Consider the following 18,385-nt stretch of genomic DNA (forward strand, 5'->3'; position numbering starts at 1 on the left):
TGGGGCAATCAATAGAAGAGAGTTAAATAACTAATGTTTCTTCTAAAGTAAAGCTTGCAATTAGAGATAAAGGAGAAGAAAATCATTGGTGCCCATCTTCAGGGAGAAAGCTGGGAGCATTCATTTTGTCTCCCTCTCTTTTGTGATATGCTTGATTTTCCTAAATACTTCCAGATGACCAAACAAGACAAAAATGCATGCAGTATGCCCAAGGGCACTAGTTTTAACTGTGAAATCGACAACTTCTAAGGTTTCTATCAGCTGCAAAGCTATGATCTGAGACTGATGACACTTTAGACAAGACATTTATACATTCATCATAAAAGCAGATCAAGGAAGTTGTAAACATGAAGGAGAAATAGAGAATTTGCGAGGTTATAGGTCAAGTTAGCAAACAAGTAAGCAAGTATTTACTATACCTAGTACTCTTCTGGCTATTGTGGGGTACAAAAAAATCATAGATTTAATGACAGATAGGAAGTTTGTGGCAGCTAGGTGGCACAGGGAATAGTGTGCCATGCCTGGACTTAGGAAGATCTGAGTTAAATCCAGCTTCAGAGTTTACTAACTGTGTGTCCCTAGGTAAATCACTTAACCCCTATTTGCTTCAGTTGCTCATATGGAAAATGGGGACACATTGAAGAAAGAAATGGCAAATCACTCCATATCTTTGCCAAGAAAACTCTATGGACAAAGTCCATGGGGTACCACAGAATCAGACATGAATGACCAACAACAAAGGAACTTTTTCTTCCTCTGGTCCAACCCCTTAGTTTTACAGTTAAGGAAAGTGAGTTCCTGAGAAGATAATTGACTTGCCTAAGGTAATAAGCGACAAGACTCAAATTTGGACCCAAGTCCTCTAACTCAAAGTCAAGTTCTGTTTACACCATACCATACTATAGAAGACCTGACCCCCTAGGAGTTTAAAACAGCTGAGAGAGAAGACATAATACATACAGAAAACTTCGGGTTAAAAATGAGTTTTGTATGCAGACAAACTACCAAGAATCTGTGATTAAGGTAAGCAGGTACCAAGGCAACCAGTCCCTAAATTAACTGACTAAAGAACTCAGCTATGGACATGCAGCTAATAAATAATGAAGCTAAGGTTTGGACGTATACCTCACTACACCATACCACCTCTGTTGACAAACTGATATAATAAAGTGATAACTATTACTACAATAAGAAAATCAGAAAGTATATACTAGTATTAATTGCATGGCATAGATGTACAGAAGCAATAAGTACAGAATTAGAAAAGCAAATGATAGATCATCATGGGCTGGTTTGTCAGAGAAGTCAACTTGGCCTAGGCTTTGAAGGCTAGGTTGGATATGGCTTAAAAATAAAGGAAGGGAAGGGTACTCAGAGCAGTATTAGGAGAAGGCAAGGAGGCAAACATATGGGCTGAATGGGATGAAAGCTTTGTATTGGGAAGTAATGCAAAATAAGGTCACACCATTGCGTTGGTCACTTTAGTAGAGGTCCCATAGAATTCAGATGGAGATATTTGGACCATGCAGTCAAAGCCATAAGTAGGGTAGGGCAACCATCACTTTGTTCCGTGTCACTAAAATTTTAGAGGGGCCTGGTTTCACTTGCATGCCTTCTGCAGCACAGAAATGACTAAGCTCACCACCTAATTAATAAAAGTACTTAGTTGAATTGTCAAGCTTCTGCTCTAGCTGCATGCTAGATGCAATGCTACTCCTCCTTACTCCCCTGAATCCTTAGCTGGGACCTAATGGTGTCCTTCTTCCACATACCACACCCCTGCCTCTACTGAATTGCTTTGAATGCCAAAATTACTAGTTACAGCTTTCTTTGGATTCAGTAGGCAAGAAAGACTCCTTGTAGGCTCTTGAGCAGGGAGATGACAAGAGAAAGTAGTGGTTTAGTAAAAATTAATCTGTTTTGTATTTAGAGGAGTAATACACTTGGACTTGGATTCTGCTTTCAAATATGAGTACCATGGCAAGGGAGAAAATTTTTCTTCGAAAGAAAAAATGTCACTATATAAGTAATTCTAGTGAAGTACTGGGGGGTGGGGGGAGGAAATTGAAAAATGTTTTAACACCACTGTCCTGGTCTAATGAAGGTCAAATCAAATGAAAAAAACCTTGTCCCTAACATTAACAGTTTTACTCATTTTTTGGAAAGACATCACATATGAATAGAGTCTATTTTTATACAGCTATGGTGTCAGCTGACAATTGCCTTTCATATGCAGTTTTAGGGAAACTGTTATTGATACCTTTTCAATGAGAATGCTAATTTCTCAGAGGCAACCAAATAGCCACAAGATGGCAACCTGAGCTGATCTCTAAACCATCAATTTCAAGCAGAAACTCTATAGCCTATATTATACTCAATCCCTCAAGTCACCCAATTCTTCTGAAAATAGAAAAGTCTAATGGTTTCTGCTCTGCCTCTACTCTGTTGCAGTTTTTGTAAGTTCCATTTTAACAGAGGAAAATATGCTTAACATCTAACGTTTACAAAAAAGGAAAATAACCAAGTTTTCTACCTCTTCCCTCCCCTTTAGTAGCAATTGATCTAGAAATGTCATAGGAACGATCCTTAATAGCACTATTAGAGTTGATGCCTATGCTTATCGAATATGCATGAATACATTAGTATACTTCCTCAAGAAAATTCATTTTTGTTTCAAATTGTGACTGAGTATATCGAAAAATAGTCTGCCTTTTAATTATTTCCACAAATGTTGTAACAATGTTGCTAACTATACCACAGAGCATTTTATTTTTGCTCTTTTTTTAGTCATATGAGCCTACTTGTAATTAAAGGCACGTGGCATTAATGATGCTCAAGTCTCAAAGGGAAACATTTAATGTCCACCTCATAACATTATGCCAGAATTATGTGCACAGAAGACTTTTTAATAATCTTTGTTTCCTAATTCCGTTTTGACTGGCTGTGAAATCCACAGCAACACTCAGGGGCTCACATTTCGACCGTCATCAGCACTTCAGTTCCATAAATTGTACAAATGCACTGACTTCTCTCGTCTGTGGGCTTCTTTTCAAAGCTTCTGTTTAACTTCTCCAGAAAATTAGCTGCAGGCTGGAGATAAATTGTGGATAATTTTACCATTTTTAAGCCACTGGGGCGTTGCATTGAGATGTGACAGAGAAGTTTGTCTAAACACAAAGAGGAAATCGCTGGCTTTCCATTGTCATATCAGATCCTGGGGAAGGTTCATAATATGATAGCATCGTGTATGCAAATTGAAGTTGTCGGCACTAAAATGATCTTGAATTTTCTGTCACAGCCAGCTCTCTTACCTGGTGTTCTTAATTGATTTGGATGAAGGACAGGTCCTTCATTAATACTCAGTATCATATTGGAATAATTATGCTATGATGCTCTACTTAGAATTATAGATTTGGAGCTAAAACAGACCTTAGAATTCAACTAGTACAGGAAATTGAGGTCCATAAAAGTGAAATGACTTGTCCAAGGTCATACCACTAATGAACAGCAGAAGTCGGTTTAGAATGTGGGACACGTGGTTCCAAATCCAGCATACTTTCCACAAGCTGTCTTCACACTACATAACCCTCAACATAACATGCGTCTTCAGACAATAGCCTTCTATACACAACCCGAACTGATTAAGGGATGTGTAAAGTTCAAAAGAAGTATTAATTGGGGCATCCAGATGGAGCACTGGGTAGAGCACTGGCCCTAGAGACAGGAGGACTTGAGTTCAAATCTGACCCCACACACTTAATAGCTCTGTGATCTTGGACAAGTCACTTAACCCAGATTGTGTCAAAAATAAAAAGAAGTATAAGTTTCTCAGCATAGTCAACAATTCACTTGTTAATTACTTTAGCACCTTATTTTTTTCTTATTCCCTAACAACTTAAGTATAAATAGAACTGTTCTGTGGAATACATTGTGTGAAAGATGATTGAAGAGTAGAATCTCTGAGCCAGACTGTAGGGGTGCTAGGACATGTGGATGGGAAAGAAGATCTTAAAGAAAACCACTCCCTACCCCAGTCCCCCTCATATGAGTCAGAGGCATTAACAACTCTAAAAGTCAAATCACTCAACTCTTGGTACCATAGGCAGTTCACTCTGGTATACAATTATCCCTTCTGTATCATGACCTTTCCCATCAAGGTCTCAATATATCATGGATCAGCATAAGAAATTAAATGGGAATTTTGGGGGAGTTTTGCAAAAGCTACAGACAATATGTGAAGGCCAACAGATGACAAAGATCCTATGACCAAATACTTAACCAAAATTTTACAATAAGGTACTGTAAGTACCCCATAAATTAAAGAGAAAAAAATCAGATTTCTTCTCTGGTATGAAAGGAGGGCCAAAAAATTTTACACAGATTTTCCTAGATTGTAGAATGGATAACTGTATTTCTTCTCTACAAGTAGACAGTGAAATTCACCTTCTTATATTAAATGAGCTTGATTTTTAAATGTTCCACTGAGGTTAACAGTGCTTTTGTTTAACTGATATTCAGGCATGTTGTTATGAGAGTTAACAGGATCACAGATTTAGAGATGAAAGAGACCTTAGACGTCATCTAATCCAATCCCTTCCCCATTTTATAGATGAGGTTTACAGAGGCTCAGAGTTAAAGGAATTTGCTCAAGGTCACACAGGGCTCAGATTGAGCCTAGGGGCCCTGTGTGGCTCCAAATTCAGCACTCTTCCCAGGACCCATGATGCCTTAATTTTGTTATTTGTGTTCATTTTTTGAAGTAGATGCAGTTCTCATTCAGTGACCGAAACCCCTGTACACTATAGTATCAAGAGAAACAAATGAAACACAGGCAGCTGATAACAGAGACAAAGCTTATTTTCCCAGCATCCATCCCATGGACTCTGAGGAAAAAAAGCAACAAATGTAACATGGTGTTTTAATATTTTTTGAGTCTAGTTTTTAGTTTGGGAATGTTGGACCTCAACAGTGGCGTGCTACGTACCAGTAGACTCACTGTTCAGGTAAGTCCAGGATGTGCTGTTTATGCTACTCCACACCAAGCTAAACAAAACCAGTCACCAGCGGGCCGTGGCCTTCCTTTCTCGGTATGCCCCCTCAGTCCTTGGACTCCCTATTGTTGCTGCTAACAAGAGTGTTACCAATTGAATAAGTGGTCTCTGAAACTACTTTGCAGTAAAAAATTTACATATGGGGGCTAAATGCACAATTGTGTGTATGGCAGCTACATTGATATAATAGGCCATAATGACTCTGAGGGAACAGTTATGGATGAGCATGTCAGAGAGAAGAGAAGTGAGGAGCCTGAGTAAGTCATAACACAAATGACTTTACTGACTTCCATAAATCTTGGGACTAAGGAGCACCTAAGCAGGCCTGAGCTGGCAGAGTTCTGAGACAGCTTTACGGTCTCGTGTCAGGAATCCTTATGCTGTAGAGTTTTATGGAAAAGCCAAAATTGCAGAGGAGCAATTGTGTGCCTATATTTAGGCCATTATCACTGACTTGGTCTATAACGTGCATACAAATAGTCCCAAAGTATTCATTTAGATGATAGATTATTAAATCCATTATGCCAATAATATGCATATTAAGGAGTACAAATTAAGCATTGACAGGTAATGCCTCATAAACCCTGTGCTCTTCTCTGAAAAACTGTCATGTCCAATGACTAACTCAAATCCACAGAAGAGTCAGGCATTTGAGTGATGGCCCGGATTCTGATGGTTATAAAATCTTCTGTGTAGTAGGGTTTCTAAAAAGTGAATCCACACTTACAACTTAAGGATTTTGAAGTTTGATATTCAGTTCTATTTTATTTTATTTTATTTTATTTTTTGGTCAGAACTTGTGGACTACTGGGAATGAGTCCAATGAAGGCTAGGGTAGGAAAACTAGGTCAAAAAGAAGATAATTTCTGTCCAGGGGGAAAACATGTCATTCTCAAGTCCATAAGTTAACTCCTACAACACAGTAAGATTACAGATCCAACAATCCCTGAAAATAGGTCCTCCAGAATCCAAATTCAATGTTCTTACCCCTACCTCATGCTGCATTCTTCACTGGAGCTATACTGAGGAGGTAACCAAAAATAGCGGATGTATACAGGTAAACCACCCACTGAACATATTATACCAGGTTCATGCACCTTGGAATCACATGTCGAGAAAGACTCTATTTCTAAGTTACCTTGTTCATGTCTACATTCTTACACAGTTTCAAAAAAAGTTATGATACTGTAAGTGCCATAAAGAACTATGTAGAAAAGGCTATTTGAATCACGGGGAAGCATTAGTGGACATCTTTCTTACACCTTAAGGAATTGGATATTATAGCATACAGAGCCTGAAAGGCAATTTCCCCTAGATTCAGAATAATGGTTTGAGCTTGTCCTCTGACATTTTGTCAGAAACAATTACATATATTTTATAAAGATGACAAACTTCTTGCTCTCCTTTACAGATTTTATGAAAATTATTTGTAATGCTTTGTAAATAAGCACCTTCTATGACAGTCTCTTGATTTTACATTTCAAATTATTTGCTCAGCACACACCCTTTTCCCAGAGAGACAAGTCCTCTTTTTGAAATATTTAGACTTTTAAAGCACTTTAGTCATAGTGACACCTAATAGCCAACCTCTTTTTCTCACTCTCCACAAAATCAGGTCCAGCTTATAATTCAAGCCAGTCCCCAAAGGCACTTCTGGAAAATGGCAAGCCCTTAGTGTTCAGGTGAAAATTCTCTTTATTGCTCAAAATTGTTTCCTGTTAAAAAACCTTTTTCTGAAATGCTAGGTCTAAGATGATCTTATGCTAATTTAACTCACTGGGGATAGTGAACAGATGTTACTTTGATTAATAGTTTCAGTATCCTGAAAATGCCAGGCCAGGTTCAAAACAATAAAGTCAGGTAAGAAAAGTATGAAAAAGCACCATCCTTATATTCGTCATGTTGGGGGAAAATGGGATTGCATCTCCTACACCAAATAAAGGCCAGCTGTAAATCGAAGTAATACTATTTTTTAAAAAATAAATGTTACCTAATCCTTTTAATTTCCATCACCACATCATATATTATTACTTTTTTGATATATTTGCATACCTGTCCTTTTTATGGAAAAATTCCAATGTAGGTACCCTAATGCCCCATTTTAAAAAAAATTTTACCCACAAAATCATAAAATTTCATACTGGCAGGGACCAAAGATCATTTAGCTGAACTGATTTAGGAGGAGCAATGATAAACTGGAGTATATGTAGAAGAAGGGCAACCAAGTTGGTGAAGGGCCTCAAAATCATTCCATATAATGATCAATTGAAAGAAATGAATATATTTAACCTGGAGAAGAGAAGTCAGTAGCATATACAGTGAAGCATTTAAAAGGCTGTCATATGGTAATGGGTTTATAACTTATTCTGCTTGGGCCCAGAAAGCAGATCCAGAATCAGTAAGTGGAAGCTACAAAGAGGAAAATTTGTGTCTTCCTTGATAGAATATAAGCTCCTTGAGGGCAAGGACTATTTCATTTTTGGCTTTGTAGTCCCAGAACTGTGCCTAGAACATAATAGGTGCTTAATAAATTAGTAATTAGAGCCATCTAAAAGTAAAATGAGTTTCCCCAGGAGGTAGTAGGTTTAAGATTTACTGGAGGTCTTAACTTATCCAAGATGGTGCAGAAGGAATTATTTGTATAGGTATAAGTAGGAATTGATGGTCATCAGCATCCTTCCCAACTCTGAAATTCTGTGAATCTCATTATTTTACAGAAAGGAAATAGAAATCTAGAAAAATTAAACGATTTACCATGGTCACCCCGCTATTCAATGTCACAACCAGGCCTAGAATCCAAGTCTCTTGACTTCTCCATTCAGTGCCCTGTCTACTACGTCATACTGTCCTCTTCCTTCCCCCCCCCCAAGAAGAGTCAGAAGCTCCAAGAAAACAATTCCTTTGATCATTTTGTTTGCAAAATCTAAACTCATATCTGCATTTTTGTGCCCTGGAATTGCTGGCTGTGGCCTTCCTTTCTCGGTATGCCCCCTAATCCAAGACTCAAAGTCACTCACTACTCATCTTTACCCTAGTGATAATACAACTAATAATAATAATCATAAATAATTACTATAATGACGACTTATTATGTGATTGTATCATTATAGTTGCTGCTATTATTATGTCAGAAGGTATTTTCATCATCAGCACCCCACCACCTCCAGGCGTTTACATTTAACTAACCAAATAGGACCAAGTCCCATCCAGAACACCCAGATCAGAAACTGGGCATTCAGTTAGACTTTCTTACAGTATATTCCCTATTGCAAAAACCTCTGTTTTTCAGGGAAGCCAACTATGAGACTCAGTGCATCCATCACACTGTACAAATTATCATTCAAGATATAGGAAACCTCCTTGTAGAATGAAGTTATCTGTAAAAACAAATCTGCCACCTGAGCATTTCATTCATGTTATGTCTTCACACTCTGGCATTTAGGTATATAGGTCACGCTCCCACTTAACTTGGAAATACTTTTTTAAAAGTTTGTCTCACCATTGCACAGAATGTCTCGGGCGGGTCTCCACAGGTAATGTCAGGAGGATCCAACTTCACTTTCAGATATTTTGTCATGTCAGTAGCTTCTGGCTGGCAAGCCATGTAATCCCAAATTTTCCCTTCTTCTGTATAAATCTGAGTCTTACACACATCATAATGTCCCCACACTGATGGGTAATGTTGCATCACTGAGGACACAGTAACCCAAAGGGCATGGATTGATAAGAATCTTGACAAATACATCTCTAAATCCTTTGAAAACTTCACCAGGACTGAAACAAAGTTGGTGGACTGTAACTTTGCTTTCTTTATGTATATTGGTCTGTATATGTATATGTATATATAGATATATATTTTTAAAATATACGCACACAAAGACGCCCCAAAGCACGTTCCAAAGCCAAGAGCAGTGATGTCTTAGAATATAGTGCTTTGTTGTGTAAATTGAGGACTTTGGTGGAAGCCTATCATACTCATGTGACAGCCTTTAAAACCAGCCTTAAGATTTTTCTTTGTCCCACAGCTTATCTCTAGGATTGTTGGGTCTTGCTTTGCTTTGTTTTGATTTTTTTTTCTTGTTGTCGTTGTAACAGATGTCCAAGAAGGGATGATAATTTAGCAAAGTGGTAGGTCTTCAGTTGTACTGCCGATAACCCTGAGTGATCCTCCTCTGTGTTCACGGCTCACAAGGGATGCCCAGACTCGCTGATAAATCAGTATCTGAAGCAAAAAGATGAGTGTCTACAGCCCGGTGTCTGTTTCCCATCAATCATTCTTTTCTTCTGGCACCAACACCCTTTTAGAAACAATAAGAATAAGAGTTATTGTCCCAGAATCAATGCATTACTAAATGTCTGATATGTTGACATTTGGGAGGTTTGATGTAATGTAAAGCAAATTGGTGTAATATGGATAACCTTTACTATGGCTGCTTTGCTAGAATGAACAAACCACAGAAATCATTCACGTTGGGAAGCATTCTGATATGAAACATTTAACTCTTCCATAACAAAGGCACATGTGTGTTGCTGCAGGTGACTTACAGAGTTTTTTGGGTTGGGGCTTTTTTTGGTTCAAAAATTATATTTCTATCTAGGCTAACTGGAGAGCAAATGACCAGATTTAAACATTTCTCATATAGCTGGTAGGTTTGGAAAATCCTGAAAGAGAACAATGAGGGGAAATGAGCTCTTTTATTACAATGACAAAGAAATGACAACTATGTATGGCTTTTGTCTCTTGGCAGAGGGACCCTAAAGATATCTAAATTCCTTGTACATTTCTCAGCTTTTGTTAGCTTGAATGAAAAACAGTATTGTTGGCACTAGGCTGTCCCTTTGGATTTGCTCATTAGTATTGGAAGAACTTAGAATCTTTTGTTTAGCTGTATTTAGTGATAGAGATGAGATTTGGTTCACTCAAAATTATTTAAAAATAAATCTGGAAAAGCAAATTTTTCCCTTTTGGGGTTTTCCTTTTTCTTAGCACTTTTTACATGTCATTTCTATCTTTTCTGTAACAGGAATAGAGAATTTGTCCCAAAGGCCAACATTATACCCTATATTACAACTTTGATCTCTGTGGTAAAATGCCTGATTTAAAGCATACACATAAAAATAGGAGAGGGCAAGTTAACAGACCATGAAGCAGAATGACATGACATTTATTCTAAAATAAAGTAAAAGTTTACCATTTCACGGTGAGTTTAATTAATGGTTATTACTGAAAATCCACATTTGGAACAAAGGTGTCACTAAATACAACTTAAACTTTTCTCTTTTGAGCTAGCTAGCTGTTAAAACTAAACAAAAATTTACACTTTAAATGCAGATGCAACTAAAAATGATAAAATAGGTAAGATAATCAATTGATTCATTGTCTATGTGTAATTTTACACCCAGAAAAATGATTTTTTAATTCTCCGTAATCCAAAAGTGACAAAAATGCAGTTTTTATGAACTTCATCATAGACCTGTAAATCCACACAACACTCTTTAAACATGCAAGTTAATTGTCTTCAAAGAAATCCTATAAGAGGGCTTGCCATACTTAAATAATGCACCATCTTAAAATGCACTAAGCTACAGACACTACAAAATGCCAACAGATGGTTGAATAGTGTTTCCATAGCAAAGTAATTTATAATAATTGCTTTATGGATGCAAGTGCAATTTTCATTATATTCCATTCATAAAATGTTATCATACAGCTGCAATTTGCAATATTTTCTATTAGGAAGTGTGTTGAATATTTGAATTTCCATGAAGAAATAATTAGTAGTTTGTCTAAACATGTATAAACTACATATCTGAGTTTGTCTTTTTTTTAATAAAGTAAAACTTGTATAAAGCACATTTTAAAAACATTAAACTTTTTTTAAAAAGGTTACGTAGAACCACATTTGTGGCTATTTGAGTTATCATTATTACTTTTTTCCCATTTTTAAGTAACAGCCTCAAGGTTAGTATTTCTAGAAACACACATTTGTTAAACAATTTAATGATTTCTGAAAGTGTTAAAAGTAATGTAAAGTAACATTGTCTGGATATGTACATTGAACATGTTTACTATGTAAGTACATTCACTAGCAAATATTTTAAAGGGAGGAAAAGAAGCATTACTACATGAGTGACAAATCTACTGGACCTGAAATTATTAACCTTGATTCTTAAATTTAACCATATAACTACTTATGTATCAAGAATAATTTGATTGGTGAAAATTGCAGAGTCTGTCTTGAAGAACCTGTAATAAACTGCTTTGATTTTGATTTTGCAGGCATGATGGTGGTTTTTGTTTGTTTGTTTTATATATGAACTACACAAAACCCAAGCTTTAAGCATAAATTTGAATTACCTCTAAGGTTCTCTTTATTGGTTTTCAAAAAGAACTCATGCAACTCCACCCTTTGATTACTGGTAATTCTCTCCTTTCTCCATTTTTCCATCCAATTTACTGTAACTTCCAAGCTTAGCTCAAGCAAACCCAACAGTGCTCCCAATATCCAACTTGCCAAAACAGGAAGTAAATGTCCATATTTATATGTACAGTATGAGCATGGAGGTAGGACAAGGGTTTGTACCTGTTAATGTCTCATGATGCAACAATCCTGTCAGTATAAGAAATTCTAACTGAAAGGATTTCCAGTTATAATGATGGTCATTACATAGAATTATATACTATCACATTGATCTACCATAGTGCCCTGACAAGGGAAAAATGCAGAGGAGTGCAAGATATTTGAATATTAGGCAAATGTAGGACTGAGCAACAGACATCTCTGACAAGAAGCAGCCAATTATAGCTTAAATTTCTGGCACATAACCAGTTGTGATTAATAGTTTTCCATTACATTACAGACATATTATTAATGTATTAAAAATGTCAGGCTTTGGCAAGAGCTAATACAGCATAGCTTAGTTAGTCTGCAGAATCTCCACTTAATGAGCTCCTGTTGACACAGAGAAAGACATTGACCAAAGTGTATTAAAGAGCACAGGGAGGGGGTCATCAAGGCTCTCATAACCCAATTATGCTATTTGTCTTTATTATTCTTAATCTTTGTAGTGTCACTCATTGTGTGCTCTAGGCTTGGAGAATCCCCTGTTTCTCAACATTGCATAGACTTTTTTTTAAAAATCATATTAACTAAAAATTAAAAAGAAAATAAATCTCCAAATTTCAAAAATATTTAAATGCTAAGCTGTAGGGGAGAAAAGGCCTTTGTCAAATCTAGGCATGTACTATTAAAAATATAAATTAATAAAAAGAAAAAATAAATCTCCCTGAAGAACATAACTAGATCACCTCAAATATCTAGATTTTGAGTCTTTTACAACCTTGGGCTCCATCTGACCACAGATTCTACTGAGTTAAACTCAAATTTTAGATGAGCTTTAAAAGTCTAAGTCATAGCCACAAAGGGCTAGGCAGCTTGATTATGCAAAGAGGGGTATTCAATGACATATTTTGGCATTTAGCACACTGGGGCTATCCCTCCTGGGCTGTAGTTGAATTAATTACAAAGTAATTCAGGCTTTGAATTTTCTCACGTTCCACATCCTCTAAATATATGCAACAGCAGAAGAGCTCTCTGACAGGGTCAAATCTCATGATGTCCATTTCTTTACTCAGCAGACCTTAAAAACTGAGAGTAATTGAGTAATGTCTTTGGGTCTGTCAGCAACCCCAAACACTGAAGAATTGGTTTGGACAGAAAATCCTGCTACCAGGCTATAAATATTTGGTAACACATATATTATTGTATAAGTATGTGGCCAAAATGTACAAATATGTACATTTTTTCATACATCTCCACCTGACAGATGTTATTGATCAGGGATGGAATGCACTATAAAAAATGGCATGCATACTGTACATCTTTTTTGTTTTTTCAATTTCCTGTAGCTGACTCACTTCCAACATGGATTGGCTTTCCACAGTGTTCCAAAGGTCCTTTCTTTTGCCCCAAATAGAAGCCCCAAACTTCTAGCTGCAAACAATTATAGTTAAAACGATTGCTAGACAACTCCACCAAAATAAACTGCCAATTCTTTCTGATGTCTTATGGCCAAACATCATGGTCTAACTATTTTAGATGGCTTTCGGCATTCCATTTTGAATAGAATCACACACTTGGTGATGTTGCTGGGCTGATATTTGTTCTATTGACCCTGGGTTTTGAATTCAGGGTGCATCTGGAATTGGAGACTATGAATTCATTCCCCATTAACATTAATTTGATAAATATATATACCCTGAAATGGAGAGAAATAGAATACTGTGGTTTGCAATCATATTCCATTAGGGGTGCCTCAATTGACAAAGGCATAGACAGTTTCAACTACAACTTCCCAAACAGGAACAATATAATTTACTCCCCATGCTGTCTTTTTAAAAAAGATACTTGGAATCATACTTCGCATTTAGGAATCTTTTTGTAGTAAAGTCAGCATTTCTAAGTATCTCCATTGGATAGAAATTGGCATTAGTAATTTTCCTAATTCTTCTGGTTAAAATATAAACAACTGGGTTGCTTTATGGTGTCATTAGTATACAATATTTATATCCTGAGGTATTATAATCACTCACCTAGCCTTTGAGATCCTGAACACAAAATATTTAAAGAAAGTCCCTGTTTTTCTCAGGAGAAAATCTTCCACTGAAACTGAATAGCATACACTTTGTGGGATGTATACTTTAGGCTTTAGGGTTAGACAATCTGCCTAATTATTAAAATTCCTAATGTTACTTCAGAACCAAAGAACCCAGTAGAAAAGCTGGCTTTCATTCCCATTGAACTTCTCTGTCTGTTCAGCCAAACACCAAATTCTCCTCTTTTCCAACTAGCCAAACCAGGAAGATCCACATTCTCCAAAAATGGAAGTTTATGTAAATAAGCGCCTGAAGTTTAAACCCAGAGCTCTAGGAGCTGATAGAGTATGCCATTTTAACAACTCTAACAGATTTTTGCCTATCCTGTGAGATGTTATTGATCATATGTACATGCACACTTCAAATCCACCATATGAGTGGTCTAAAAAATTGTTTTCCTTTCAGACATGCTTTTGTAACTGTCAGTACCTCTTCCAAAATCTCCTGACACATAAAATCTTACAAGGCTATATAAATATGAATGCTAGCCCCAGTATGATTCAGTATAAAAAAGTTATCTAGATAAATATTTGAATAAATTTTACACAACTGCTAGGAACAATATCACACTTTATCCTCCATCCTCAGAAAACAGGGATAGCGATCCTCATAAAAGTTGCCCAAACTAAAAATTCAATATTAAATAGTTCGGGACTTCAATAAATGAAAACGTGTTATTGTTGTTATCAAATTCCCCAGATTCACCTACTCTTAAATTTCAGAAGGGAAAGATCACTTTACTAGTAACCAAGGTATGGAATCCATGGTATTGTGATATTGCCATTCAGTGGTGGAAAATATCATGTTTCATGGCATCCGAAAAAAATTCCAGATGGGCTCCATGCAACAATAGAAAGAAATGTATTGACAAAGAGTTCAAATGTGAAGGCCTCAGTGTTTTCTTTTTATTTTGATATTGATAAAAAAAAGAGAAAAGAATGAAGTTAAAGCCTTAGGATTCTCTCTTTAAGGCAAGGTAAAGTTTAAACAACCAAAACAAAACAATAACAGTCAACAACCTTATCTGCAACACATGTTTTTAGAGGTAGCCTTTTTCCTTTGCCATGGTGGAATGGGGAGGGGGAAAGTCCTCAAGCCAATTTACTGAGTCCAAAATTGATAATAAGTTAGCTAACACATCCAAGAGTAAAGATGCTCAGTAAAGGCCACCTATTTCCAATAAACTTTGGTACTTGGGTCATTAATTCTTCTGAAGTTTAACTAGTAAATGTACTTAAAGAAAGATTTGGCTTTTGTTCATTTTCCCAGGCTAAAGTTTTAATTTCTCAACTGTGTACAGGGGGAGGGTACTTTTAGTAATTTCCATCTAAAACTGGGCTTTATTTCCAGAACAAGTGAGGTGCCAACTTCACCATATGCTTATTGGAATTCTCAGTCTTTTCTATTCCATAGACTGACTCTCTGTTATGATACAGGACGGGTCCTTTATTTGGTGAGGGGACTCTGATCTCATCTTCTAGCAGATTTTGTGCTAGTTACCCTCTTTGTCAAATCACTTCTATTTTCTCCTCTTAAAGTTCTGGAGCCCTACCATCCTTGTGCCACAAGACGCCTTACTTCACTAACCCTGATGGGTTTGATGTCCTTGGCTTGGGGGGAGGGGAGGGGAGAAGCCAGGTTGCTAATGTTCATTCCAAGAAGTTGATGAGGATGACTTGAGGTTTTATTTATGAGCCTGAATTTAATTAGATGGTGGTGGGGGAAGGGAAGGTTGTGGAATCACATTCAAGGCACTGAGAGGAGTTTCAATGACATGCCAATATATGCAGTTCTAGATTAATTAGTCACCGTAGGAGGAAAACCACTAAAAAGGCAACGGGGAAAAAAAAGTACTCCCCTCCCCCCAAAAAATAAATCCTCCCTTATACATGATGCAATGGCAAGAGTGCCAACTCCAGCTCTTGCAAACAAAAGGTCCTTTAGAATAGCGGCTAGTCATCTTCCCCAGTGCAAGGACAACGTACTCTTAAGTGGATCTTGAAAAATTGGTCCCCGGTTGCAGTGACCAAAGGAACAGCAGAGGGCGCAGTTTCTTTTTTTTATCCAACTTTTCCCTGTATGAATCACTTAATTGGTTATTTTGAGCCCAATAATATTCGGTATTATTTGTATTATATATAGATATCCACAGATCCATACAGAGCAGAATAGCATTGTGAGCAATTCAATTTCCCCAGTGGAATCCATCGACTGATTCATTTAATGATAGTAAATAATCAGAGAAAATATTTCAGCCTGCATTCCGAAGTGTATTCCTCTTTCAATCCTTTCTCTCCCAGCTGCAGGGCATGGGATAGTAAAGCTTTAATCTCGCACCAATAAAAGGGATTAAAAGAAAGAGACTTCAAAAGCCTCTCCCCCTTAGTCCCCAGCACCACCCCGGCCGCAAAAGGACTAATTTCGGGGGGGGAGGAGGGAAGGAGTCCTTTTTGCCCCCCCCCCCCGAGGCAAAGTCAATTGTCAAAATTAACCTGACAGATCCCCTGGTGTGTGGTCAGGTATGTTCCTGAGTGACATGTTAATATCGGTCCGGGTTTTTAGGTACAAGGCACAGATTCTGATCGAGAGGTGGGTGAGACAAGTGCTTACATGCTACCTGATGGGCGCACCTAGACACATGCACATACGTGGTTTGTGCGCGTGTGTTGGTGCACATATGCATACCACACAGGCTTGTCTTCTAAAGGTGCTCCGCAAAGTTCCTCTCCCATCCCCTGGAGCCAACCCTCCTGCCTGTGGATTGCATTACAATTCTTATGGTTGGGGGCCATGGGTTGTGGGGAGCGGGGTTAAGGGAGGGTTAAAAAAAAAAAGAAGAAAAAGAAGAAAACGGGCGGGTCGCTGAAAGAGGGAGGGAGGGAGGCTGCACTTACCGTGTGGACCATTTGCCCTTGTTACAGTAGGCGGGAGGCGAGCAGACGGCTCCTTGCCGCGGACCTTCCCAGCCTCGTCCGCGTGCAGTGGCGGCAGCGGCAGCATCGGAGCCCGCGGCTGCCGGGCGGAGGCTGCTCTCCCCCGCCGTGCCTCCTCGGGCGAGCGCGGGGACCCGGCACAGGGGTTGACTGATTAGGAGGGGTTCAGGGGTCCAGTAGGAGCCGTCGAGCTCGCCCCCACCACCGCAGAGTTGCTCCACTTGCCTCCAGAAGTCCAGAGGAGAGGGCGTGGAACTGGGGGCTGGGAAAGGGATGGTGGAAAGAGAGCCCCCACAACAGCAATCAACGCCCTGCTGTTTAATTACCTTCGCCCGGTGCCGAGGGAAAAGAACTGGCTCCCGGGAAGAGTTGGCCCTTTCAAAGCTGAGACCCCAGAGAGGGAATTCCTCCTTCGTGTCCTCCTCTTCGGAAATGCAAAAAGATCAGTGACTTTGACAGGTAGATAGGGGGAGTGGAGAGGGGGAAAAGGGGTGGGAGAAGAGGTAGAGGGAGAGAGAAGGAAAGGTGCCTCTCCCTCCAAAAATGTGATGATAATAAGAATGAAATTGCAGGCAACCTCAATCTCCCCAGTTGATCACTCTCCTCTGCGACTCCCCGCGCCACCTCTCCCACTTTTCGCCTTAAACTTTTACTGAGGCTTTCCTGGTGGCTGTTGTGTTTTCTTTACTTCCACCCTCTCCTTTCTTTCGTTCCCTTTTTGTGTTTGCTCGTTTATTTGGTCTGAGGAGCTGCAGGGCGCCTGGATGCCCGGACTCCCCGTGATCAGATGCAGCACTCAGGCGGCTCTGCCCCGCTTGGCACCACTCTCATTTTATCTCCGATGAAGTCGTTGAGCGCACTCAGAAGGGACATAAATCAGGACAATTAGCACCGGCGCCAAGGAGATCCTCTCGTACCAATTTCGCCAGGGCTCCCTTCACGCATTCCTCTACTCAAATCAGAAATGTCACCACACATAGCGTTGATGGCTGGCGGACGAGACACTTGGAAAGTCCATTTGATGAAATATACATGGCCCGAGATCCTTCTGGATTGCTATTCCCCCAGCGCAGCCTCCCCCGCCCCCAGCGCCGTGCCCGGACGGACCCTGCCTCAGTGTGGCCAGGGAGCTCTCTCACAAACTTAGGGGCGCACACAAATTAAAGGGAGAGTGAGACAGGAAGACAGGAGGAGGGAAGGAGATGGAGGAAAGAGGGAGGGGGGGGAAAGCAAGCTCAGAGAAGCAGCAGCCCACGGATGGGTGGCATGTACGTTTCACTTAAAAGCAAAATCTTCTGCAACTGGCAGTAAGTAGAAGGATTGCAAACCGTATACTACCTCGAGACCTGGACGCTCCGAGCGGTCCTAACTCCGTCGGGCTCTCTGTTGCTGTTGCTGCGCCCCCACCACTGCTTGGAGTGGTTTCAGAACCCCCTTTCTTCTGGCTCACGCAGGCAGGTTTTCTCCTCTAGTAAGCAGCCCTAGTAACCTCCCACCTCAACCCACGCCCCCATGTCCACCCCACCCTCCCTCCCTTCACTGTCCCCAATCACGCCCTTTGGCTTGCCCCAGAAGTAGTCTTTCGGATCCTGGCTTTCGATCACAGTTCCAGTTACAGATTTCACCACTTGGCACTTTAGCGCCGGTATCTGTGTCTTCCTCATTCAGAAACCTAGCCTAATAGGGCACGGTAGAGTGCGAAAGTGGGGCGTGCTTTGCAGGAGCCTTCCTCGTTCCCAATGTAG

General features: G+C 39.2%; 1 protein-coding gene across 4 annotated transcripts in view; it reads right to left on the reverse strand.

Annotated features, from left to right (window-relative positions):
- The window catches only part of NTNG1 (netrin G1), a 443,795-nt gene extending 425,679 nt beyond the window's left edge, over positions 1-18,116 (reverse strand). For 3 of the 4 annotated variants that reach the window (XM_021000321.1, XM_021000241.1, XM_021000310.1), the window contains exons 1-2: positions 16,602-17,969; positions 8,551-9,349 (exon numbers count right to left, since the gene is read on the reverse strand). In XM_021000321.1, the coding sequence (XP_020855980.1) occupies positions 8,551-8,796 (246 nt within the window). In that variant the 5' untranslated portion in view covers positions 8,797-9,349; positions 16,602-17,969. The other variant, XM_021000249.2, reaches the window with a different exon arrangement.
- Positions 18,117-18,385: the final 269 nt, after the last annotated feature.

The sequence above is a fragment of the Phascolarctos cinereus genome, unplaced genomic scaffold (assembly GCF_003287225.1).
Source record: "Phascolarctos cinereus isolate Bilbo 61053 unplaced genomic scaffold, phaCin_HiC Scaffold_5;HRSCAF=322, whole genome shotgun sequence".
Taxonomy (NCBI): Eukaryota; Metazoa; Chordata; class Mammalia; order Diprotodontia; family Phascolarctidae; genus Phascolarctos; species Phascolarctos cinereus.